This window comes from Nannobrachium achirus (assembly GCF_963921795.1).
Source record: "Nannobrachium achirus genome assembly, chromosome: 17".
Taxonomy (NCBI): Eukaryota; Metazoa; Chordata; class Actinopteri; order Myctophiformes; family Myctophidae; genus Nannobrachium; species Nannobrachium achirus.
This window is the reverse complement of record NC_137824.1, coordinates 56,696,317-56,723,812: the sequence shown is the minus strand read 5'-3', so window position 1 is coordinate 56,723,812 and position 27,496 is coordinate 56,696,317. Positions and strand designations below refer to the sequence as shown.

The 27,496-nt window shown below is 42.8% G+C and overlaps 1 protein-coding gene across 1 annotated transcript in view; it reads right to left on the bottom strand.

Moving 5' to 3' along the window:
* Nucleotides 1-2,195: 2,195 nt before the first annotated feature.
* The window catches only part of LOC308302012 (neuronal acetylcholine receptor subunit alpha-7-like), a gene marked incomplete at both ends in the record, with an annotated part of 88,568 nt that continues 63,267 nt past the window's right edge, over nucleotides 2,196-27,496 (bottom strand). Inside the window, 5 exons of the mRNA XM_080746167.1 lie at nucleotides 2,196-2,840; nucleotides 4,912-5,021; nucleotides 12,309-12,395; nucleotides 14,386-14,580; nucleotides 22,646-22,893. Of these exons, the coding sequence (XP_080602293.1) occupies nucleotides 2,196-2,840; nucleotides 4,912-5,021; nucleotides 12,309-12,395; nucleotides 14,386-14,580; nucleotides 22,646-22,893 (1,285 nt within the window). The remainder of the gene's footprint in view (nucleotides 2,841-4,911; nucleotides 5,022-12,308; nucleotides 12,396-14,385; nucleotides 14,581-22,645; nucleotides 22,894-27,496) is intronic.

Below are 27,496 nucleotides of genomic sequence, written 5' to 3'. Positions count from 1 at the left end.
CACAGTGAGACATCTCAGTATAGACAGCTAAAAGTCTATCACCATCACCATGTTACTAGGACTTTACATCATTGGCAGCAACAACAGCTGCATGGGACTTCCCTGGAAAGTAAAAGTTCAAAGAGTGGCCAGGAGTTTGATCGGCTGCAGTTGTGTGAACGACAAAAGAGTGCGGGCGGTCCCTTGCCAACATAATATGCATCTATTTACATTAAAGTTATACCATGTAACTTTTTTTATAAAACACATCTTAAAATTGTCCTAACTGTTAAATCGCTAAAGTTTTAGAACACCCACTCCATTATTTTCAGCTTCTAAAGCCTTCTCTTTATATGTTTTCTATGATCCTGGCCGGGGTCCGGTTTTCGCGGAAAAATAGCGTCATCTGCATCATCTGTATACGTTGGCCAATCACATCGCGGATCATACACACATGATACACTACCGGCCAATCACAGCTTATCTGCCATGGTCTTCAGGAAGTAGCCTCGCTCAGCTACAGTGTTAAGGATTCTTAACCTCTTAATCCCCAAATCCTGGCCAGAAAATTACGTTCTATGCGTTCTACCCCTCCACGGATTTGTATCGGTCGCGGTGGTTTGCGGCGCCGCTCCGGTGGTCCGCGGCGGTGGTCCGCGACGACTCCGGGCGAAAAACCTCCGAAAAATGCAATACCGCTACTGACCACTCGTTTAGCAACTTACACAGTATAGCTTTAAGATCATCTCAAAGCGTATGAATTAGGGCATTAACGAAAAAGTCGTCAAGTCGACTCAGTTGACTTCATTACATAAGTTGACTCCCACCAGAGCAAGTCGAAGTTGAAAAAAAAAAAGAAATAATACTTTCTATTGTGAAAATAGCAGATCTACATGCTCGTTGTGAGCATGTAGATCGGCTATTTTCTCGATTTCTGCCTCTAATATTTGACAATTTGGACAATGTTTAATTTGCCATTTTAGAGGTATTAAAAAGTCCTTAAATTGGCACTTTATGTGAAGATACCCTCTATACACTTGCACTTTATGTTGGTTTGTTTACAGTTGAGTGATAAAACAATGTTTCACATTAAGTTAATCATCTGGAGACCCCCCAAAATAATTGGGGGGTCTTGTATGATTTGATGACATCATCAAACAATAAAGTCGACCTCAACTCAACTTTTTACTGAGTCAAGTCGACTTGCAAAAATCACAAGTCGCTAATGCCCTAGTATGAATAGGATGGACAAAAGAACATGATATGAACACTATTTTCAATAATGCAACTGCAATGTGTCCCACTTGTCCTTTTTATTAATCAAACTTTAAATTCCTGCTTTATTTTCCATTTTCCCTCCATGGCCTCCTCCCTTCTTTCCATGAATTGTTTCTATTGTGAAGTGATTCCCAATCCTTTTTTTAAACTTTACCGCAGGGGTCTTCAACAGGGGGTCCGGGACCCCTAGGGGGTCCCCGGTCCCCAGAGTTACCTCAGGGGGTCCTCCAAATCTCTGTGTGATAGAAACTTGTTTTAATCACTTGAACCCTAGCATCCATGTTCTGAGAACTTTAGCGCGAGGCGTTGTGAGCTTGTAGATCTGCTATTTTTGGCAAAGAGCTTTGGAAGCGGAAAAGAGCAGACTAAGTACTGTGAAAAGTTTCTTAAGTTTATTAAGTATTGACGGTTCAAGTGGTTAAATATCTTAAAACCCACATTAACATGAATCCAAAATACACTGATGATCGTGCTGTCAAACAATGAAACTATATGGAATCTATGATCGGGTTGTGGGGGTCCCTGCTTCATCTCTCTCTCAACTAAGGGGTCCTTGGCCTGAAAACGTTGAAGACCCCTGCTTCAGCACACTAGAGCTCACCCACTCTTAAATTGACTCTCCATCATTTGTTTTGTTCACGAGGCAAGAAATTATACAAATTATACTAGACAGAGAAATACAATATTTCTGAATAAATTACATTTTAAATGGATAAACCGAATTTTAATTAGTTTGTACCAATAATTGTGAGACCCATTAAGCCCTCTATGGGCTGGGCCCAAGGTTGGGAACCACCTTTCCATGCCGTCTCAACTAGCAGCAAGTCTCTTCTCAGTTTTCCACTCTTTTTACTTGTGTTTGTCTTGATCTCCCTCAAACCTTTTCGTATTTATTTCGTCCCTGCGCCTCCCTCCCCCTCTTGCGACGCTGCGTCCAGCTATGTGAAATCCTTGGACACGGCCTCTATGAAGTTGGGCGCTGACATGAGGATGGTGAAGGTGCAGACGATGGAGAAGAGAGAGAACGCCACCAGGCACAGCCGGTCCACCACCGCCGCCGCAAACTTCCACTCGCTGCAGATTGCCTGGGCCTCGTCCTGGTCCCGGAAGCGCTGGGCGATGTACGACACCTCCTCCAGGATCCGCTGGATCTCGGGCGGGGGGACGCCGCCGATGCCCACCGCGGCTCCGACGCCCATGCCAAGGCCTCCTCCGGCCCCCCCTCCTCCCCCGCCTCCTCCGGCCGGCTCCGCCTCGTCGCAGGGGGAGCTGTAGCCGCCTGCGCGTCCCCCGAGAGCCACGCCGGAGTCGCTGGAGGGAGGGTAGCGCGGGCTCTCCATGGGGTGGTAGCCGCCGAAGTAGAGGCTCATGGAGCCGTTGGAGGTGCCCGTGGGGCAGGGCGGGCCGGGCACGGGCTGGGAGACGGGTACGTTGATGCTGGGCAAGGTTCCCATTTCGATGGAGCCGGCGCTGGAGTGGTGCTGCGGGGCGTGCTGGTACTTGTATCCGGACCGCTTGCGCTCGTCGCCGGGCTGTTTCATGCGGAGGAACCAGGCACACCAGTTCAGGAGGATCACTCGCACCTGAGGGCAGAGAAAGAGCATTAGCGGAGTGGCGTGCATGTATCCTTTATAGTCTAGTAGGAAAAAGAAAAACTCTTCTTAAAGTAGCATGTGAGGGGTCTAACTAGGGTTTTTTCTTGATTCTGAATCCATGGCAAGCATGTTTTTGCACGAAAAACATTCCTTGGGCTAAGAATGGATCCCACAAAACTGTGAAAAGTGATGACTCATTGCTTTTCACCACAAACCCATAGTTTTGTGGGGCTGTTTTAGCCCAAGGAATGTTTTTTTTTTTTCGTGCTAAACAAATGCTTGCAATGAATTCAGAATCATGAAAAACCCCTAGTTAGACCCCTCACATGCTACTTAAAGATTTTTGGAGGGGGTCTTTTTTTCCTGTACAGTAAGTGAATGGGTAGGTGCAAGAAATCATTAAAAATGAACCCCTTGGGAGCATATTTCAGCCTGGTACCTGGCAGAATCTTAAAACATACCCTTTAAGGATTAAGAAAAAACAGGTGGCGGAAAAAAATCACCCTATGTGCGTGGACCCCCCTTTCCTACTAGACTATTAGTATTTTTTGGATTTCTGTACTTGCAAAAGTAAAACGTACAAAGCTCTATTGTTACGGTTGATAACAATGATGATGCCCATGATTATAATTTGTGACAGGTCCCAGATTAAATTGATTGATTGATTATCTATTAGCAGTTTGGAAACAGCATAGATATAAAAAGGTAGACCCGCTGAAGACACGGAGCTCCTTCCGTGGAGCTCACTGAGGGAGTGCTTTGATTGCATCTCTTGATTGCAATTATATTTTGAGCAGGGACGTGCTGGCCATTGGGAAAAGCGGGACAACACCCGAACGGCCGGTTCATTCCCGGCCGGTCCAGGCTGGCCATTAGGAAAAAATTAAAAAATAAAATGACGGCCTTCGTTCCATTTTGGGGGCTGGGCGGCCAACAAAGTAAATCGTCACTGTCGGGCAGAAACCTTGTATTTCCAAGTTTCAAATTTGTTAATTTTTTCACAAAGCAAAGCCCTGCTTCATCATACAAGGCCGTCGCACAAAAGTAGTGAAAACAGCAGATCTACAAGCACACAACGCCTCGCGGTGCGAGGCGTTGTGTGCTTGTAGATCGGCTGTTTTCACTAGTTTAAATCATTTTTAAAATGATAAATACAAAACAAACTGTTTTTGGACATACGAGGTTTCCACCCGACAACAACGAAATATAACTCATGTAATTGGCCCACTGGCTTGTCACTTGTCATGATCTGAAATGGCAATTCTTTGAGTAGCAGCAGCGCTATAGAGAGATCTCTCTCTCTCTCTATAGCGCGCAATGAGGGCCTCTCCAACTCTTTTTCCCGGGCTGAATCAGGGGCCCAGCATGTCCCTGATTTTGAGGATAGCTGGGTATTTAAAAAAAAATTGTTGGGGAATCAAGCAGTTTCCTGGCTGTTAGTGAGATTGACCGTGTTCACATGGTAGTCATTTTGTTCTTACTTCATAATCAGGGGGGAGAGACAGCCGCTGACCATCCCGTCCACGTCCTAGGACGCGTCCACGGTCAAAGACGTGGACGCGGACCACTTCTTGACAACGTGGATTCTAACGACCACCTAACCCTAACCCAAACTCTAAACCTAACCTCAGTAACGCTACTGAGTATCTAACCTGCCGACGCAACCGCAGTAACCCCGCGTCTACAACCGCAGTGAGGCGCCCCGCGTCTGCGTCTTTGCCCGTAGTCGCGTCCATGGATGTGGACGGGCTCCCCCCGCCTGCTGCCGACACAACCTCAGTAACCCCGCGGCTACTACCGCAGTGAGGCGTCCCGCGTCTGCGTCTTTTATCGTGGTCACGTCCATGGATGTGGACGGGCTCCCCCCGCCTGCGTCTCGTCCATGTCTTGGAGGCGCCCCGCGTCTGCGTCTGCGCGTCCCCATCCACGTCTTTGACCGTGGACGCGTCTAGGACGTGGACGGGTTGGTCACTTGGTCAGTGGCTCTTGCTGTCAGGGGGTGGGACGTTTCTCAGAGTATGAAAGTAAGAACCAAAAAGCTGCCAAGTCTGCTACTCACCCATCTTGGCATCTTGCCTCCCTGAGGGTCATGATGGTGAAACTGCAGCACGATAACAGTCACTACGACTGACATTCCAACAATCATCATGGTGCTGGCAAAGTACTGGGCTGCAAAGACACAGGCAGCCAGGATCAATATAACTCCACGTTTACACAATTCAATGAGAACAGGGTAAGGGTAATATACTCAGTTTTATTTTATTATCAACAGTGGATATATTGCATGTTACAGTATGTGTTAAAGGAGTAGTTCACCCCCAAAATGACTTTTTTTTCCTATTGATTACTCATGCCATGGAGACTTGAGTTCAATAATATTTTTTTGTATTTGTCACATTCCTAAGACAAAAATGTGATTATAGTAAATTTACCCCCATTGATTCCGAATGGGGATCCGGATGCATGGCACTGGATGGGGAAACCGTCAGCGTAAGTTTACTATAATCAATTTTTTGTCTTAGGAATGCGACAAAAAACTAAAAATATTATTGAACTCATTTTGGGGGTGAACTACTTTAAGTACCACTTTCACCCTTATTCAAATTGCCCATTAGGATTTTTTAATTTACAGCTTGTACTTGGTAGATTAAGTAAATATGTTTAAACTATAATTGCAAAAATAGATTGATTCCACCTCTCTTATAAGAAAGGAAAGCGAATTGGTCTTCCAAAACATAGCCCAAAAAAGATAATCTAATCTACCAACTCAACGCATCGCATCGCATCACATCACAACACAACACTAGCTGAGCTAGTAGAAATCAGAGCGAGAATGTAGCTAACAAAAAAGATAGTTTTCATGGTTGAGAAGGGACCTAGGGGAGAAAGACTGTAGGGAGGAAGGAGAGTCATAAAATGAATCACAGGATAAAATGTATTAGCCTACACTTAGATGGTTGAAACCAGATCCACCAACATACAACATGTGGGTTGTTAAAGTATGTGAAATGTATCGGGTGGAACTTACGCTTTAAGACTCCAATCGGATTTGTTTATTAAAAGATGGATTCCGGCCGTACCAATTTTAATACATAATATACAATTTTAATAAACCATTCTTGTTCCCCCACATCTAAATAATGGACATAATATTGTCTTGTTATACTTCCCCAGGCCCTCCGTTGCATTCCCACATAAGCTCCTCCTCCCGGTTATATGTGCACATAATATTCTACTGTACTGCCCGGTTATATGTGCACATAATATTCTACTGTACTGCCCAATGCTCTACTGTACTGTTTGTCACCCTGCCTGACTTTATATAATCTTGTGTAAATTGTTATATGCTTCTGGACCTGTGCTTTTTTTGTCTGACTGTTTTGTTTTTACTGTCTAGTTACATGGATTTCTTTTCTTCATATAAGTTCAATATACAGCTGAAGAAATTGTGTAAGAAAAAAAAGAGAAAAAAACTGTTTATATATAGTTCAAACAGAAAATATGTTTTGATAATTCTGTACAAGTTGCCTAAACCGAATAAAAACAAAGTACAAAAAAAAAAAAAAAAGAATCACAGGCATTCAAACATGCATACAGTAGGCTGAAAGAGTAAGGCTCCCAAATCTCTTATGGTACTAGGGACGGAACAGACAACTAAATACACCAAAAACAGAACACCATCAGTATCAAAGTTCACTTATGCCAAAGACAGTTGGGAAACATCCTAATTTAATGTGACTTCATTAAACTGTAATCCACTAACTTCTAGTTTATACCACAATGGTCACACTGTGCTTGATTACATTACATCCTGTGCATAACTGTAGTGTGATGACCTCAAGTGCTTCCCGTTTAAATCCATTCAGAATGGGTACACAGTATTGTGTATCATTATTTTATGCTTTAACTATTGAAAAATAGCAGATATACAAGCTCACGTAGATCTGCTATTTTTTTTAAATCGTGAAAATTAGAATTTTGACCCGATTCTATAAGTGTCTTTTGAATCCTTCTAAGGTTTTTTGAAAAACCTATGTTTCTATATCAGCAATCTGGCCAGCCATCGTCAAAGAAAAGGTCCTTTTCACTCAACTGGAGCTCAGTTAGTCTGTTCTTGAGAGACTACTATGTCAGTGGTTCTCAAACTTTTTCATCTGAAGGACCCCCAAAATGCTATGCATTTGGCCACGGACCCGCATCTCAAAATATTTAGTTCCAGGGACCACCCAGGAGCAAAATTTGAGTTACAAACGTTCGCTTTGATTTGCACACATTTTCACGACTTTTTCAAAAATAGCAGATCTACAAGCTCGCAGCGCGGCACTCGGTGCCGCGCTGTGAGCTTGTATATCTGCTATTTTTCACTGGTTAAAGCATTCAATAATTCTAGACCTAAATGGGTTAAATCCACTGTCGCGCTAGTCAAGTGAAGCTACAGGACACTGAACGAGAACCATAAGCTGGGAAGAATTGCAGCAAAGAAATCAGACTAGCAGAACAGAACTCGCTTAAGATGTGAACATTATGAAAATGTTTTACATAATACAAAATGAGGTGTGGTTGATTGGGCTATATAGCCTTCCTATGGCTGCATTCATAGTTCACACTGATAAGTGTAACTAACCACTCCTCAAATTGTACTCCATTCACTTAACCAAAGTTGTCATGCACCTGTCCCGCAGAAGCTAAGCACAAGAGTGGTCAACATGGGACATCCTATCTCTGGCAACTTCCTCTGTGTCAGTGGTTCTCAACCTTTTCAGGCCGCGACCCCCCAAAATAATCATATTTTAACTGGGGACCTCCCCCACATTGACGAGCACTAAGAGTTGAGGCATTACATTTTGTATAACACGGTTCTATTGTGAAAATGCTCACAACGCAGAATTGAATCTTGTGCCCTGCTCGTTTATCTTCAATGCTATTTGCCTATCTTCACATAACAGTAAGCAGGCATGCTCCAATAATAATAATTAGACATTTGATGCACTAACATCAAACTGTGATTGTCTCTCTCTCTCTCTCTCTCTCTCTCTCTCTCTCTCTCTCTCATGGTGTTGTCATGGTGGTATGTTGTCATGTTATGTAGGCTTTAACTGAATCAATGTTGCATGTCTGTTCTGTGCACATGCACATACACATGTGCAAATGTAAGAGAGGTCGCTCTCTGTCTAAGTCTGCATGCACGCAAGCAAGCAAGCGCAGGTGTTGGGTTCTTGCTCTGTGTCTCTGTGTTTCCAGTGGGTTCTCTCTCTGTGATTAGAAACATATTCAGTGCTTGATGTGCTTGGCAAAATGCACAAAAAGTTTGAGCACACACACGCTGATCGGTGTGTGTATAAAATAAATGGCCTCTGTAATTCAACATTAGCAAGAATTTCTGAGTGTCTGATGAATAAAAAATAAGAGCAACCTTTTTATCCACTGCCACGTGGATTCCAACGCTCATCTCCTTCATAATGGTCATTAATCTGCGCCAATAGAGAGTGCTGTTTAAAAATAAAACGGACTATGCTTAGATCAGACTTCGTGATAATGGCTAAAATTAGGAGCACATCACAGCACTGACTTCATGGTGGTTAGAACAGGTCGATCCAGCACTTTAAAAATACATGCGTCGTTGTTCCAGTGGAAATGCACTGACTGAGTTAGTACCACTCTGTACATGCAACACAGACACAAAGGCCCCCTCCAGTCAACATCCTTACCATATTATCACTGCGTTTTGTCCATGAATGAACAGATCTTATCTAAATTAAACTAATTTAATTAAATGAACACAATCTGTTAAGTCAGCCTGTGACTTGAGAAATGTGGTAAATCACACTCTGCTTCAAGTGAGAGTTTCCCTTTACAGCTATAGCTGTAACGTGATGTGTTTTATATTTATACTGTATTTCATGCTTTACAGCAGTGGTTCTCAACCTTTGGGTGACTCTAACATGAATAAAATGGAGTTTGAAGTTACAATTGGTTTGTATAGAATGGGGGTGTGTCTGATCTTTAAAGGCTGTTTTCTCAAAATGTGTTTTTCCTCATACTTAGGTACATAAATCTCCACTTCAGTTGCACCCACATACACTACACCTTCCAGTTTTATTCTCATCTATATCCTGAAGATTCTTACTGAAGAGTTTCATTCATAGCCTAATTTACATCACATTTTATTCCTAAAAACATGGCATTTTCTTATGCCTGTTGACACTATTTTATGAATTATGGAGTGATAAAAAGAGATATCTAAAATCCCCTCTGTAATTTATTTTGTCTCTAATGTGTCAAGAAAAGGAAACAATATTTTTGAACCTGGCATTATCCAATCCAATCTTCAGATTTATGTACCTTAAAAGTATGCAAATTGGGCATTTTAGCGCATATAATTTGTATATCTAAACATATAATTTCAGAAAATGTGTAATTCAAAAATTCTTAGTCTTGATGTAAGTATAATCAACTGGAAAAGTTTCATTGTGGTAGCTATTCGTTTTTTTTTTTTACCCTATTCACCTGTAGTGTCTCGCCTTAAACATTGGCTAAATTGTCAAATATTTGAGGGAGAAATTGTGAAAATAGCCGATCGACATGCTCACAATGCCTCGCAGCATGTAGATCTGCTATTTTCACAATAGAACCGCGTGTTACAGTATATAAAATGCAATGCCTCAACTCTTGGTGCTTGTAAAATATGATTATTTTGGGGGTCACGGCCTGAAAAGGTTGAGAATCAATGCTTTACAGTATCTCACCCAGCATCTTGTCAGACTAGACTAGCCCATAGATAGCTGTTCATCACTTTCTCTTTCTCTCTGTCCCTGGTTCCAACCATCCATCCCTCATTCATTCTTTCCTCATCTGTTGCTCTCTTCCTTTCCCTGCGGGGAGTCTCGACGTTTCAGGACCTACTAAATTAATGCTGTTGACAGTTTTAGTTCAAGCCTCACAATTTGCTCCCTATGCCATTTGGGGGAATCGAGACCACTGTACTGACAGCTTTCTTCTAGGTTTGATGTAAGGCATTATTAGGCATGATATCGTTACTGTCGGGCAGAAACCTCGTATCCAAGTTTCAAATTCGTACATTTTTTTCCAAAGCAAAGCCCTGCTTCATCATCCAAGGCCGTCGCACTAAAGGAGTGAAAACAGCAGATCTGCAAGCACACAACGCCTCGCGGTGCGAGGCGTTGTGTGCTTGTAGATCGGCTGCTTTCACTAGTTACATTTTTTTAAATGATAAATACAAACCAAACGGTTTTGGACATACAAGGTTTCCACCCGACAACGACGATATGATTCCTGAGAGAGACAGAAAACAAGTCGGTGAAAACTGCATTACCCTATATGCAGATTGAATGGCTTTCATAATGGCTCTTACTGCATCTGTCTAAATGTTGCTCGTTGTAGCTAGTAAATTGTTCTTAATCAAATGTTAAATGTCATTTGTTTAATGATTTTGTCTAGGAATCTCAAGGGTCTTGGGAGTTTTGTCATATTGTTGCTGTCGGGGAGAAACCTTGTCTATACAGTAAGACTCGCTAATCGGGAGATAAGCGACCATCAGGTCGCATACACAAACTTTAGAAGGGAATGGTATAGCCAATCAGGAGGGAATATGGGAAAGGGGACAGATCCATGTTGATGACATGACTAACTTTTTTTATGTTTTTGTAAATGATGCTACTTCGTCATACTACAGTATCACACAAAAGTAGCAAAAATAGACGATCAACAAGCAAGCTTGTAGATCCTCTATTTTTAAAGTGAATTTGAAATTGGTCAAAGTCTGCCCGTGGGTTTTATAAACATTTAACCAATGGAAAGTATTAACACGAGCTTGTGACTAAATAATAACATTGGATGATTTCTTTAAGACGGTACGTATGGACACGCACACATATTACATAACAGGCAGTGTTGGGAAAGTTCACTTTAAAAACGAACTAGTTCAAGTTCAAGTTCAGAACTTCTAAAAGGAACTAGTTCATTTCTAGTTCATGATTCTATATTTTGAACTAAAGTTCATGGTTCCCCAAAATGAACTAACTTAGTTCTTTTTCGTTCTTTTTTTAACCATAATTCTTCAAAAAAAAATATATATATATATATATTTATGTATTCTTTTTATTTATGTTTTTTTTTCTTTCTTTTTTTTTTACCTTACCATTTATTGTGTAGCAATCTATACAATAGGCCTAAGGCTATGTCTAAAACACTGGCCTACACACGACGTCTTGAAGAAATATGAATTAAATAAAGTAAGACATGAACACAATAATATTAGGCTTGCCATTCAGGTTGACAAATAAAGTTGCCCCTTTGAGAAGTGGAACTTACAAGTCATTTAAAATAAGGTGGAGAGAATCTACTGAGTAGGCCCTACCTGCACTACTACAGTGGTTCTCAACCTTTTCAGGATGCAACCCCCAAAATAATCATATGAACTGGGGACCCCCCACCCTGACAAGCACTTGGAATTATAGGAGTTGGCATTACATTAGTTTCACTGTTTGATTGTGAAAATAGCCGATCTACATGCTTGTGAACATGTGCTTTAGAAATGTGCAGATGCCACACCTATACTGTATGTTGATCTGTTTATTGTTGAGTGAGAAAACAATGTTAACATTAAGCTTAACAACTGGGGAGTCAGGGACCCCCCAAAAAATAAAATTGGGGATCCCCCTAGGGGTCCCAACCCACAGGTTGAGAACCACTGCACTATAACACGGAATTATTTGACATCTTGGTTACAGATTTAACAGTTGACACACGTGCACAAGACAGAGAAAACAAGCGTTTGTAACAGCTGCTATTAATGTTGAGCTGTTAATTGCCTGTGGTCAAATCTGTGTCAAATGCGCATTTTCAATGAGGCGATCGAGTCGATCGTTATGCCTGGCAGTGTTACCGTGCGTGCAGTCTGTCATCTGATCCAAGAAAGTTGGAGCACCCAGCACCCTAACAACATCGCGGATTTCAGGAACAGAGGTAGAAGTAGGCTAGACTATATTATAAGATGTACTGTATGATGATCAGTTATTATTCCAGTGAGTGATCTAAATCCTGTTTTAACAGCTTCACTTAGAGCTGCCGTCTCTATCACTTTCTCCCTCTCTCCCTCACTGCTCAGAGTGCAGACTGAACTGAAGTGTTGTGTGTAGAAAGGGGAGGGGGGATCGGGAGCTTAGGGGCAGCGCTATACTAGTCCGTAAGACAGTGTTCCACCGAGAGAATACACTTCAGCTCAGTGAATGGGCACACAGTGCGTGCTACGACGAACGTCGTTCACGGGCGTCAGAATGACCGCATTCGACAATATCGTTCATCAAGCGAAAACAATTACGTTCAGTTCACGTTCGCCCAAAATATGAACGTGTTCATGAACGATCGTTCTTTGAACGCGTTCGGGTACAACACTGATAACAGGATACATGCATACTGTACATGAGGATAACCCACCAATTAAGGGAACAGAGTCAGAGGTGGCTGGCATGATCTCTGCAACTAGAAGCATGAAGACAGTCAGTGACAGGAGCACAGTGATACCTAGAGAGAGAGAGAGAGAGGGGGAGGGGCAGACAGACAGACAGACAGACAGACAGACAGACAGACAGACAGACATACAGTTGGTAAGACAATTATGTGGAAAAACTGAAATATTATGATTTTTAGATGCAGCTAAAGAGGCCCATGATGGAATACATTCAACATGTGGCATCTTAGAAAAACTAAAATTTTAGAAAACACATAGTACCTACTACTGCAGTCCTTGCCAGTTCGAAGATATGTGCTCCAAATTATGTGCAGTTTGGGTTATGTGGTGTGCACACACAGTATATCGTCATTGTCGGGCAGAAACCTCGTATCTCCAAATGTGTGTGTTTTTTCGCGACGTAATCAGACAAGGCTGTCCATATTCTGATGGAAACCTGCAGACTGACAGTCGATAATTGGGTCTTGTAATCAAAATAAGAACATTATAATGGTTTTGCTATGAGACTGAGCCAGGGGTAGGGCTCGATAAGCACTATGCTTCTCCCTATCCCCTTTTTTGGTACCTTCATGGACACCTTATCATCACTCTGTGCCTTGAACTTTTTTTTCTATATGTATTCATCATCTTTTGATACTATGCTATGTTCAGATGCACTGATATCTGAAATCCATTTGTATTGAACTGTCCAAAAGTGCTGAAAAATAAAACGAACTGAACTGAACTGAACTGAATGGTGTGTAAAAAATAAAGTCTATAATTTGCCACAGGCAAGACCAAGTTTTTTGCCACAGACATATTTTGACCACGTACAGACATATTGATGACCACTGGTGTGCTGAGTGTTGAGTGTATAATCCAGCATTAAAGGAGTGTAAATCCCTACTCTCCTTTAAAAGCACTCTGCAAAGTCACTTAGAGGCAGCTGCAACTCGTAACTGATAAAAGAAAGCCTATCCTTACCTCCCCCTGACCCTTTTATATCAATTATTATCTGCTTTTCTGAATGTGTTATGATGTTTTTTTCTGCATGGTACTGTGTTTTGTCTGTCATTGTGTCTGTCGTTTAATGTTTTCATGAATTGAGTACAACTGGACCCCAATACAAACAAGCCACGTACTGCGCTTTCTTGTGGTCTAAATCCTTTTAGTAGACCTTGTCTCTGAACTGTACTGTCCTGTACTATTCCTATACAGACTTCTGATCAGTGTTGGGTTACGTAGCGCAGTTAGGTTAGGTGGTAACGGAGTAACTTAACGAGTTACTTTTGCAATTTTGTAGGATCGTTACCAGTTACATTTTCCAAAAATAACGGCGTTAGTTAGTTACATTTAAGACCTCTAATTCCCTGTTCTTTCTGTTGACACAAAGGAAAAATAATCCATCTAACACATTTGCGCTGTTTCCTGAAAGAATGAGCTCTTCTCTCTCTGTCAGAGGAGCCTGAGGAGGCTTGCATACATGAAGGATGGCCCCACTTTTTACACCAGACCGACCAGAAATGTGTTGCAGTCTGTGGTGGTTGCGTAGTTATTCTACAGTTTACGACAGGTTACGGAATTTGGTGTAACACAGGGTTACCCGCGGTCATCTATTAGCGACATAAGGATTTGTGCACATGTCTTGTTTACATTAATTTACGGTCGCTAGCGACATGGCAGGGCTTGAGAGAAGCCCTTTAGTAAGGCTGTGGAAGGATTCACACTTTTTTTTTACTGGTGAAAGGATACCGGTAGATCAACGTCATTACATTATCCACGTTGAAACTGCATGCAGCCACGCACACGGCTGACAGCTCCATAACACTCTGGTAGGCTGCACTCTATTTTATGTTTACCAAACTTCCTCGCAGGTGGGTTTTAATGGTCGGTAACGGAAAAAGTAACCTAACAAGTTACTTTTCTCAGTGGGTAATGTAGTAACGTAATGGATTAGTTTTTAAGGGCAGTAACGATCTAACCTAACAAGTTACTATAAAAAGTAACGATACCCAACACTGCTTCTGATAAAGTATTCAATCAATCAATCAATCAATCTCTCACCCAGTGAGATCTTCTCTCCGGAGTCTGCGGGCAGCAGGAAGACCAGCAGAGCCAGGCCAGAGATGAGCACACAGGGGATGAGCAGGTTGAGGCCGTAGTAGAGGGTCCTGCGCCGCATGGTGACCGTGAACGTCACGTCAGGGTAGGGCTCCTTGCAGCACTCGTAGTACAGCTCGTTACGCTTAGCCGGCACACCTGCATGGGCACGACACACAGTGACTTAAAGCAGTTTCCCAAACAGTGGGTGGGGACCCATTTTTGGGTCACGACTCAAGTAAAAATCCCATTTTCTTCCTACATTTAAAAAATATATATATTTGAAATTATTTATTTTAAAACTAGAAGCAGTGCTCTTCCGAGCTAGCCTAGTTCCAGACCCTGAATCGCTAGCCACACCCCTTTAAATTTTTTGTTTTGGCGATTCAGGTCTAGCATCGCTCTCATAAGAAGAGGCCTGCCTCGGTTGAAAATCCGATCGGCGAATCAGCGTCGTGAATCAGCGTCTTGTGATCAGCGTGGGTGGGGGTTTCCCAGAACTCATGTGTGTTTCCAAGTACACCAGCGCCGCCGCCGTACCGTACCGCGCATCGCGCCGCGATAAAATGCGGTAAATTGTGGTAAAATGCGATCGTATCGATCTCGCTATGAAACACCAGTAGCAGGCATGTTATGTTGTGTTTGATTACTAGTTCGTAGTGCTCCTATTCTGACTGTTTCTTTGGTTAGCAAGTAGCACTAGCAAGCAACAGGCTAGCCACTAGCCAGCCACACTGAACCAATCGCTGAAGACTGCCTTTTTTTTGGCAACGCCCATCCCTGCAATCGCCTTCGGTGGAAGTGAGTTCAGACTGAATAATGGAGTGAAACGAAATGTCAATTCAGGCTGAGTGTCAGGCTACTTCCGAGCAAAAGGAAACACAAATTGGTGTGTTATAGTGTCACCATGAGGCTGATTTGAAAAATATGAAGTAACATTTCTTCCTCTGCCTAGTGGGAATGTGTGTCAAAACTTCACGGAAATCACACTCTGTGTTCATGATTTGAGGCATTTTGTTCAAAACAGAGCACTCCTGCAAACTTTGGAAAGCAATCTTAAGCAATTAGGAAGGAATATGTAAAAAAAAAAAGAAATGTTTTGTTTAATGACTATAGAGATACTGTGTGCAGATTTGCATGATTTTTGGACAAAATCTGTAGGAGTACTGTCCAAAGATGTGCAGAGGTTCTGCTCTGGCACCCATGCAGGGACTGTGCGTGCCATCGTGGCAACGGTGGCGGAGATTAGTGGTCAACGGAAGGAAGGACGGACGGACACACGGACGGACGGACAGGGTGCAAAACATACTCTCTCGACCATGCCTTTCAGCCTGGTGGAGACAATAATTAAAACATAATAATAATTCTATACAACTTAAAACAAACTAACAAATAAAGGTAAGAAATTCCATAAATAAAAAATATATAATAATTAAGAATTAGTGAGAATAGCCGATCTGCAAGCTCGCAGCACAGCGCGAAGCAACATGTTGCAACATGTGTGCTTGGCTATTTTCACTAGTTTGGGTCCCAAGCAAACGTCCAATCTCTCTTTTGGGTCTTGACCTGAAAAGCTTGGGAACCACTGATGTAAAGTAACAAAGTAGTACATTTACCCAGTACTTACAGAAAGTACCAGTAAGACTCCCTAATCGGGAGATAAGCGACCGTCAGGTCGCAGCGTGATTTTAGGGCAAAATGTGTAGGAGCAGTGTCCAAAAATGTGGTTCAAAAAATCGGCCTGATGGTGGCGCTATATGGGACATCCATATTGATGAGATGAGTGTAGACATACTGTGTACCGATTTGCGTGATTTTAGGGCAAAATCTGTAGGAGCAGTGTCCAAAAATGTGTTTGAAAAAGTCTGCCTGATGGTGGCGCTATATGGGACAGATCCATGTTGATGACATGAGTGTAGACATAGTGTGTACCGATTTGTGTGATTTTAGGGCAAAATCTGTAGGAGCAGTGTCCAAAAATGTGTTTTGCAAGAATCGGCCTCATGGTGGCGCTAGAAGAGGGCCATGTGAGGGGTGGGGTCTCCGCGTTGCCTTGGCGGACGAATAGGTACCGGCCCCGGCTCTCCCGGACGCTCCTAGCCCGAGTTACGGCATTTTATGTGAGCTGCAGTGGAGGGGGTCCTCCACTGGGGGCGCCACCACTTTTGCATCCGTTCTGGAGCACCAGGAGTCGGTGGTCCCCGGGAATTCCCCGTGAGCAGCCCCGTTGGGGTGGTCATTTGGTCATTTTTGCACATTTGGTCATGTTTTACATCTGGGGGTCCCCCAGGGACCTGGGAGGTTGTAGTTTGGCAGGCAAGGAGTGTGTGTGCAAAATTTGGCATGGATTGGGGCAACGGTTGCGGAGATATGATCAGGGCAATATAGTGACATGTGAGGTGTGACAGACAGACTGACGGACTGACTGACTGACTGACTGACTGACTCACAGTTTGTGGAGGTTTTGATAGTAAGTGCGACCTGACGGTCGCAACAATTTCAAGGTAATTTCTTCTCCTTTTTTATTTATTTTTTTACTCTAAAGGAGTGTTTCCAGTTTTCGGTGCATGGCTACTTTTACTTCTACTCCACTATATCTCAGAGGCAAATATTGTACTTTTTACTCCACTACAATTATTTGAAAACTTTCAAGGAGTTACTTTGTAGATTTTGTTCTAGCGACACACCATTTACCATCATCGTAAATGGTAAATGGTGCATTTATATAGCACCTTTCTGTACATTCACTGATTCACACACAGATTCACAAACCGATGGAGGAAGCACCCATGCAGGTGCAACCTGCTCATTGGGAGCAGTTATAGGCAGGGGCGTCACACCAAATTCTGGGCCCTGGGTACAAGGATTCACTGTGGGCCCCCCATGAATGTTAACTATTGAAAAATAGCAGATATACAAGCTCACAGCATGGCACGAGTGCCGCGATGCAAGCTTGCAGATCTGCTATTTTTGAAAAATTGTGAAAATGTGTGCAAGAAACCCATGTTTCCATGTCAGTGATGCTCAAACCTTTTCATGTGAAGGACCCCCAAAATGATATGAATTTGGCCACGGACCCCCCATCTCAAAATATTTTGTTCCAGGGACTACCCCGGAAGCAAAGTTTGAGTTACAAATGTTCGCTTAAAAAATACATATTCAAAGATTTGCACACATTTTTACGACTTTTCAAAAATAGCAGATCTACAAGCTTGCAGCGCGGCACTCGGTGCCGCGCTGTGAGCTTGTATATCTGCTATTTTTCAATAGCTAAAGTTACTAGGGCCCCTCCACCTTGGGCCCTAGTAACTCAGTCACACTTTCCTACCCCTTGTGACGCCCCTGGTTATAGGGCTTAAGTGTCTTGCTCAAGGACCACTTTGTTCATGAATTAAATACAGAGGGCTTCCAAAGTAAAAAAATACCATAAAAAAAGGTCTTATTTGGGATGTTCCTTTTAGTCAGGGTGTTCAACTGTACTTGTACTGTACTACATTTCAATTGTATTGAATGTACTTGTACCGTTCTCCATTTTTGTCTAATAAAATAATCAATCAATCAATCAAAGGGAGAGTTTGACGCTAACACACTGAACCAGGGACATGCTGGGCCCCTGATTCAGCCCGGGAAAGAGTTGGAGAGGCCCTCATTGCGCGCTATAGAGAGAGATCTCTCTCTATAGCGCTGCTGCTACTTAAAGATTTGCCATTTCAGATCATGACAAGTGACAAGCCAGTGGGCCAATTACTGTACATGAGTTATAATTCGTCGTTGCCGGGTGGAAACCTTGTACGTCCAAAACCGTTTGTTTTCATTTTAAAAATGATTTAAACTAGTGAAAACAGACGATCTACAAGCACACAACGCCTCACACTTGTAGATCTGCTGTTTTCACTACTTTTGTGCAACAGCCTTGTATGATGAAGCAGGGCTTTGCTTTGCGAAAAAAATTATACATTTGAAACTTGGAGATACAAGGTTTCTGCCCCACAGTGACAATTTACTTTGTTGGCCTCCCAGCCCCCAAAATGGAACGAAGGCCGACATTTTATTTTTAATTTTTTCCTAATAGCCGGCCTGGACCGGCCAGGAATGAACCGGCCGTTCGGGAATTGTCCCGCTTTTCCCAATGGCCAGCATGTCCCTGCACACGACTGTTCTAGCCAGATCCGGTCCAGTCATCCTATATACAATGCATTTCAATGAGAATGCGCGCAGATACACTTTTCTTCCACCCAGGGCGCGGAAAAAAACGTAACGTGTGTAATTGGAGATTTGGAGGATGTGTGGCCAGTAAGAACAACTACATGGAATAGAAGAAAATAAATATCCGTTGGTTATGCTTGCGTGCCAGGTGAGTTTCTGCGTAAGCCTAGCTCTGGTCCAGAGCGTCAGCTGCACTGACGCTCTGACAGACTGCTGGCTAAAAGACTAGACCAGGATTTCTTAGCCCCTACGAAGGCTCAACTTCAGTCAAAATAAACTAAACTACTTCACTACTCACCAAACCAAAGGTCGTTTTGCGTTGTTGAAAGTCTATTCTCCGCGGTGGGAAACCTCTCAGCACCCCACCCACTCTGTAAAATACATTATTTTTGTCATGAAATAAAACGCATCCAACTCTACCGCCGCTTATTTCCGGGTTGTGTCTGCGGCCGCTGGGTGGCTCGAGGTGGGTGCGTTTTATTTCATGACAAAAATAATGTATTTTACAGAGTGGGTGGGATGCTGAGAGGTTTCCCACTGCGAAGAATAGACTTTCAACAACGCAAAACGACCTTTGGTTTGGTGAGTAGTGAAGTAGTTTAGTTTATTTTGCCTGAAGTTGAGCCGTCGTAGGGGCTGAGAAATCCTGGTCTATAGTCTTTTAGCCAGCAGTCTGTCAGAGTGTCAGTGCAGCTGACCGTCTGGACCAGAGCTAGAGCGTAAGCCAGGAGGAGCCAGGAATCAAACTGGGAACCTTCAGATTCCCAAGCTGCCGCTTCACGTCCTGCCCACCCTGCCGCCCCTCGTGTTGTAAACCAAGCACTCAAATGTGGACTGTGGTGATGCTCAGACGCATATGGCCTGGCTGCATCCCTGCCTCTGTGTCAGACTTTCCTACTGCACACCATAGAGACACACGGGCGCCTACAAATTCACGCCCACCATTGAAACAGCAGCCCCACTTCGGGTAAGGGAGAACAGTGAACTGCAAGCCAGCCCATAGAAAGTAATTGCAATTCAACTGTGGTTAGCCTAATATTAAAATATTCCTACACGAACTGAAGACTATATTGATTTAAATAAAAATATGTTTTCAAATGTATGACCTGACCCTGACAACATATCTTCTTGTTTGCTAAATACATGATGTGTTTCACGTTTAATTTGCCACTTGAATGAGTTACCCATAATGTTAACAGAGAAAAGGGGAGACGGCATATACAGAACCTGTCGCTTTTCAGTGACATCACTGTCTTTACTGCTGTGCGTTTATGAACGCCGACTTTGAAGATCCGGACTTTTTCAACTACAGAGTGAATTCTCCAGGTTAGTATTAATCCAAAAATAACCTGCAAGACTCCATTTGGAAGAAGTGAGATGTGATCATTTCCTAAAAATAAACAGCCTAATTATACATGAGACAAGCGTATCTGGGTATTGAAAACCTCAAGGGATGCGTCCATGACGTATGTACCATGCGACCACCTAAACTTGAGATTTCCAATGCTAGCACATTTGACTCACAGATGAAGTAAATTAAAGTATATTGTAGTTAGTGTATCAAGATGACAGATATGCCACTTTAAAAAGGCAAAATTAAACGCATGGGACACTTTATTAGAACACAAAAAAAAAATCGCTATTGCCTCAGTAGTCAACCACTGAAATTATGATATTTCACAATTCCTCTCATTGGGATTGCATTGGCAGCTGCAGTTCACCGTTCATCCTTACCCGAAGTGGGGTCGCTATCACAATAGGGCGCCCATATTTGTAGGCGCCCGTGTGTCTCTATCTGGGCCTGCCTGACACCCATCTCCAGCCAGCCAACATCCCCCAGGGACCAGGGACGTGCAGAGAATGTTAAGAGAAGCAGGGGCTGAAATGTCTAAAAGGGCCTTTTGGTGAAAATATCAAAAATAGCAGACCTCCAAGCTCACAGCGCGTCGCAGCGCGGTCGGCTATTTTCGATGCTTGATACCACACTGAACTAAGCATAATCAAGTCAATACTGGAGATGTGGTGTAACGGCATGGATTTCTATATCCACTTGTTTCCGCAAGACTTTACTGTAGCATTATCTGCGGGACACTTCCAGTTAACAGCAGACATACAAACTCACGTCGCGTCGCAGATGTAAACGTTATGAGCTTGTAGATCACACTCGGCTGCGACGCCGGAAATGCCGCTCGCCTTCTGCGCAATGCACAATGGGATGTTGGAAAGTTGTGGATACAGAAAGGGCAATTCTTTCAACATAAGATGCTGCATTCAAGTTCAGGAGAGTTTGGGCCAGGCAATTCTCTTGAATGCTGCCTTCAGGTATGGCATGGAAAGAGGACATTTGCATTTCTTTCACCGTAGTATAAAAACTGCATTCATGGTCTGAGGGCACTTTTTACAGATGGATGAAAAGGCAGGGGCTCAAGCCCCCTTTGATGTCTATGTGTGCACGTGCCTGCTCCATATGCCAGGGACGAGTGACCCTGCTGTGCTGCTCTGTCGCAGCTGCAACGCTCCTCCCCTATCTTCTTCCAACAACATCTTTCCCATCTGTTGAATCTCATTAATTAATTTCATTTCAATATGTAGATATGGGAAGCCAACAGTATCCCTGCGCAGTTGCATGCCATTACGGCAAGTCATTTCCAAAGAGTCTCTCTCTCTCCAGAGAGAGAATTATGGAATGGGCCTCATTAATCAAGCAAACTGGGAACACATGTTGTACAGACTGTGGCGTTAATGTGCCTTGTCATATCGCTTTACAGTTTAGTAATGAGTTTTGTCTCATTATTTTCCAATATTGTTAAATGTTCTGAATGCCAGAAAACACTTGCTTCACACTGCATAACTCTAGTGATGAAGCTCAAAGAAATAATTGTATAAGTAGTCTAGTGACTTACTTCTGCACTACAGCTCCAAAGAGAACTGCTTTGGAAATGCTCTCGTCTCATACAGTATGCCAGCGTGGCCACATCACCCAGTTAATTTAGAACAACTGTGATTAAAACAAAGTATGCATATTGAACTTTATTCTATGGTGCACAGCCCCTGACAGTAATGCAGGAAATGCACACCTTGACTGGAAGACTACCCTTTTCACAGTGGTGGACAGTAACTAAGTACTTTTACTTCAGTACTGAAGTACGTTTTTATTGTATTGTTTTGCAAGCCCATGACTTTCACTCTGCTAGAATTCAAATAGAATTATTAATGGCACTACCAGGGGCGTCATTGGGTATGGCAGGGGTATGCAGCTGCCATACCCTGTGTCCAGGGGGGAAAATAAAAGTTACTTTTAAATATAAATCCATGAATGTATCTTTGTCTATCTGTGCTGGTTATTATGTTATTAAATCACAGTAAAATAACTACAAATGCAATATTTAAGAAAATGGTCACTTTAACAAGATATTATATATTCTCCAAACTTGTATTCTCCCCATCTTGACAGAATGGTATATTCCCAGGTTCCGCTGGTCAGCTGCACAGGTGCAATGCATTATTGTTAATTGTGGCACATTTACTAACATGCCAGTTTAGCTGCACTTGAACAACTGTTCCAGGCTGCCATATCCAGCCCAAGAAACCGTAGAAACGGGGTGAAAAAATAAAATGTACCTCTTAAAATGAATGTATCATGCCAAAGTATGGCAGTATGGCAACATGACTGGTGTCTTGCACGTGCGCGAAGGTGCGCGTGCAAGACACCAGTCATGTTGCCATACCTTAGCTTTTTCTGAACTGACGCCACTGGGCACTACATTTCGGGGAAAACAGACAGTTGGGAACCAAATTAAGTGTCACACAGCCACAAATTGATCTTGTAGATCTTTTTATATTTTTCTTATTTTCTTTCTTTTTTCTTCTTTTGTTAAAAATGTCCATAGCCTACATCAATGCATATACCGGTATATTAAAAAGTACTTCATCAAAATGTTGTACTTTTTTGAATACTTGTCCATCACTGCTTTAACAATGGTGTCTGCTGTAATGCTAGAGCGAGGCTCTCTCTTACCCACAAGGTCCCATTCTCCATTGGATATGTAGGTGGATGTGTCCACATCGAGCATCTGAAGGTCCAGCAGCCAGCCATTGTGGGTCCAGGAGCCAAACTTCAGGTCGCACTTCTGGATATCGAAGGGGAACCAGCGCACATCGATGTAGCAGGTACTCTTCAGGATGCCAGGGGGGATGTACTGACAGTAGCCCGAAGCATTCACCAACACGTTGGTGTGGAAGGTGGCATCGAAGCGCTCGTCGGCACTAGAGAGAAAGAGGGAGAGTGGGAGACAGATTAACGTATAAATAATAACAACCAGTAAGACTCCCTAATCAGGAGATAAGCGACCGGCAGGTCGCATACACAAACTCTCAGACGATACGGAGAAGATGTTTCACGCATGTGTGTGAGTGCGGCCTCAGAATCTCCATTGAAGCCAGCCGCAGTACAGCCGCAGTAATGTGTGAATTTAGATTGTCAGCTTCTTTAACCAATCAGATCTCGAGTTTGCCCTAGCTGGGCGTATTCTTTCAGATAGCAGAGCCTTCTAGTTGGCCCTGATGATGTTGCTTGCTTGCCTCATCCCATTGCCCTACAGTAGGGGTGGGCAACTTTGATGATGGCGACATTGGCGAGGGCCACTATATTCCTACCTTCACTCCAGAGGTCCACATTGCATATTGCTACGTTCTACTTTGTCATTCTAGTATCTCATACAAAAGAAGCAAAAATAGCAGATCTACAAGCTCAAAACGCATCGCGCTGCGATGCGTTTTGAGCTTGTAGATCGGCTATTTTTGCTTCTTTTGAATTGGAATCCTGAATTATTTTTTGTTATTTTTTAATTGGAATCCTGAAATGTAACATTTCTATTTAATTTCAAACGCATTTAGTTATATAATCACGTTAACTTTATGTACCTAAATACAAATACATTGGACATAAAAAAAACATAAAAATTTGAATACTACTATACTAGTCATTAAGCTACTAATATACACTGACGGAATTAAAGCAGGTCATGTTTGGAATTGTAACAGCTGAAATCAATAATATATCAGTGTTCCGGTATTAACCTGCGGGCCGCATTAAGTGAAGGTGGGGGCCGCATGTGGCCCCCGGGCCGCCAGTTACCCATGTATGCCCTACAGTCTATAGATCCCATCCCTGAAAAGTTTCCCTGGAAAAACTGTCCAATGAGAAACAGGAACCACTTCCTCCAAACCAAACCTTTGTTTTCATGTTCTTCTGTTTACTCTGAGCTGATGATGATGAGTTCAGTTTGCTAATTTAACTCACAAACAAATGCACAAATAACGAAACATGGCTGAAGGAGGAGAATAAACAGATTTGGTGTGAATTTACTGGACAATTTGGCAAACCTTTTTCAAGTACGACTTAAAGAAAAGCTTGGCATTGATGGACACATTACCAGCCATGGTGAGTTGAATCGATCTTTATATGCTATTATTTTGTACTCTCTATGATGATTGATCGTTTTATAGGCTATATTGTTGTTGCTGTCTGTGTTGCAAGTTGGCTCTGTCTGTGCACTATAGCTGCATGTGTGTGTGTGTGTGTGTGTGTGTGTGTGTGTGTGTGTGTGCGTGTGTGTGTGTGTGTGTGTGTGTGTGTGTGGCTGTGTGTGGCTGTGAGTGTGCGTGCAGTGTGTGCTCGTGCAGTGTGTAACTCAGTCAGTCTCCGATCTCATCAGCTTGGTCTGGATATCGGTGTTGTCTGTTGTTGCCTGGTTATGTCAAATGACACTATAATCATGTGAATTTGTGTGCAATTCTAACCGCTGAGCTTGTGGGAGGATTGATATCTATTGAAGGCCTGGTATAAAATGCATCGCCCGCCACTGATTAATCAGTAATACATGCTGTAAAATACATACAAGACAATAACTGAAATGAAATGTAATGTCATGGTCACGGCCTCAGCCCCTCCCTGTTTGTCCATGATTTGCCTCTGCTCCTCCCATGCCCTGCTCTTAATTCACCCTTTGTCAAGTCCCGGCTGTCCCGCCCGTTGTCCCGCTCCTCTTCACACCCATTGGTTGCTGTGTCTTGGTGGGACACTCGGAGGGACACTCCATCCACTACCATTTTAATTCAGTTGCTTCGTATTGTTATTCTGTGTGTTCAATTCTAATTTCAAACTTGGTTTCAGTAAACTGGAGCTGCTCAGTGGCAGTATAGTGACTCAACATGTTTTTAAATGTTTTTATTTCTCCAAAAGTTTCAGCAAATTCAACATAAAAAAGGCAGAACCAGGGCGGGACAAGGCAGATAGAGCCTGCTGGTTGGTTAGTCAGGAACCAACCAGAAGGCTAACAAAGGGTGAATTCCCCTCGTCCAATCCCCTCTCCCCTCTCCTCTGTGGCTAGAAGAGTCTTGATTGTCCTGAGTGCCCGTGATGTCACCTGTGAGGACCAGCTGACTGAGCTGAGCCCAGTTGGGTGATGAGCTCCAGAGACTATTTTGACGGGGCCCTTGGTTGTGTCAAGTGCTGGATAAGTTAGTGTGTTGTGTGTTCGAGTTTGGAGCGTTGTCATATTTGAGGTGGAAGTACTCTGTCTGTGTGAAACCTTTACCATTGTTATATTCTGTGTCGTTCATCAAGTTAAAGTGATCCACATCTCCAGCATTTCTTTGAGTTTTGAGTTTGGGTTCCTGCACTTCTTAGCGCCAGTTCCTGATGCGTTATTTGGAAACGCACATGAGTTCTGGGCAAAACCCGCCCATGGAAGCTTTTGATTGGCTGAACCGGAGCTAGGGAGCGCTCCTTTTTGTTCGCTTGGACTGTGCGGAGGTGCGACCACCTAAACCTAACCTTAACCCTAACCCTAACCCTAACCTCAGTAAAACTATGCCTAAACTTAACCTTAACCCTAACCCTAACATCAGTAAAACTATGCCTAAACCTAAACCTAACCTTAACCCTAACCCTAACCCTAACCTCAGTAAAACTATGCCTAAACCTAGACTTAACCCTAACCCTAACCTCAGTAAAACTAACGCTGGTGAGTAACTAACCTGCCGACGGGGATGAAAACTAACGGCTCCACCCAGAACTCATGTGCGATAACAAATTGCACGTTCCGGACACATACAACCAAGTATATTCATAAACATAAAATACTTTCAAAAATATAAAAGCAAACACAAAAGTTGAGATCTTCATTCAGAGTTGGAAATTTGGTTTCCTACTAAAGCTGTCAGGTTGATTTAACCGGTTTAGACAATAGCCTTTTCTTATTGAGATGGGGACATGGAGACAGCCCAGGGCCAAACACGATAAATCCTGTCACCAAAGAAATCAGTCCTCTCTCTAACCTGTGGGTATATATAAATTATATCATGTCCCCATCTCGACAAGAAAGGCCAATTATCTAAAAGAGTTGGAACAGCTTGTGAACTTTATGGACCAATAAATCGCAGGCAAAACAAAATATCAAGGTCTGAATGAAGATCACAGCTTTTTTGTTCGACCTTGAACATGCACAATTCAAATACAGACATTTTAACTGTAAGAGTGCCTTGATTTTTTTGTTGATTATTTTCCTCTACCAAAGAGCAGCTACAGTCAGCCTTTTTTTGTTGATATCCAATATAACTACTGTGACAACAGCTGCTTTATATATTTATTTATAATTTTTATCCCACGATTTTGCAACCCATTTTCACCCAGTGCCAATTGCCTATGTAATCCTGGGCTCTGCTCTCCCTCTGCCGCACCTGGGGAGACAACGGACTGACCTCATGCTTCCTTCAATGCATGAGTAGTCCAAGTTGTTTCTTTTCACCTGACAGGGGGGATTTCCCTGGGATGGACGTAGCGCGTGGAAGGAACACGTTATTCCAACCAGTTCCTTTCCCCTCCATCAAGCGCCCCGGCTGGCCAGGGGGAGGCATTATTGTAACAGCTGCTTTAGTGTAAAATACTAGGTACTGTTATTGCTGCTATAGTATATACAAGTGAACCTAACATGCTTGCATTTTGCTTCTTGGACCTGTATGAGTACAAATACATCTTGATTCTTTATACGAATACAACCCCCTTTTCTCTTTACTTGTAGCGTTGGTTTAGGTAATGATATATAATCTTTGACTTGCTGAACAGCTTTGTGATGTATATGAACTCCAGGCTACCCTACACCACGCCCTGTGTGTAGCGTAAACAAACGCACAGGAACAACTATTTTGTTGTCGGGCAGAAACCTTTTAGATCCATATTTTAACTTTTTGTGTTTTTTCATAAATGGATGCCCTACTTGATCATATAACAGCGACACACAAAAATGTAAAAAGTAGAAGACTGGCAAGCTCAAAGTGTTTTGTTCGGCTGCTTTTGCTGTTTTTGAATTTGAATCCTGAAACAGTTTTGGAGATAATTATGAGGACAGAGACAATTTGAACTCAGCTATCATCCAACTAGCTTGAAAAGTATAAGTTATTGACACTGTATAGTCAATATTGTTGAGACTAAAGAGAATTTGTAGTACAAGACTAATTATGAAAAACAAGCCATAGACATAGATGTGACCATTTTAGGTCAATGGGTTATGATTAAAAAAAAAGACGTGTGCATTTAGCATTTCCAGAGTCAAAAGAGATTAGTGGGATGGAAAAGACATACAGCAGGCTTAGGTCACATTGACATTAATTCACAGCGGCCATAGTCCAGGAGAGGCTGGAGGAGGGATGGGGTAGAAATTGTAGTGGGGAGGGGATGGTAATGGCTAGTGTAATCTTTATAAGTACGGCATTAAAAAAAAGCCATCTGTCTGCCAGAGGTGGGTGTGTGTGTGTGTGTGTGTGTGTGTGTGTGTGTGTGTGTGTGTGTGTGTGTGTGTGTGTGTGT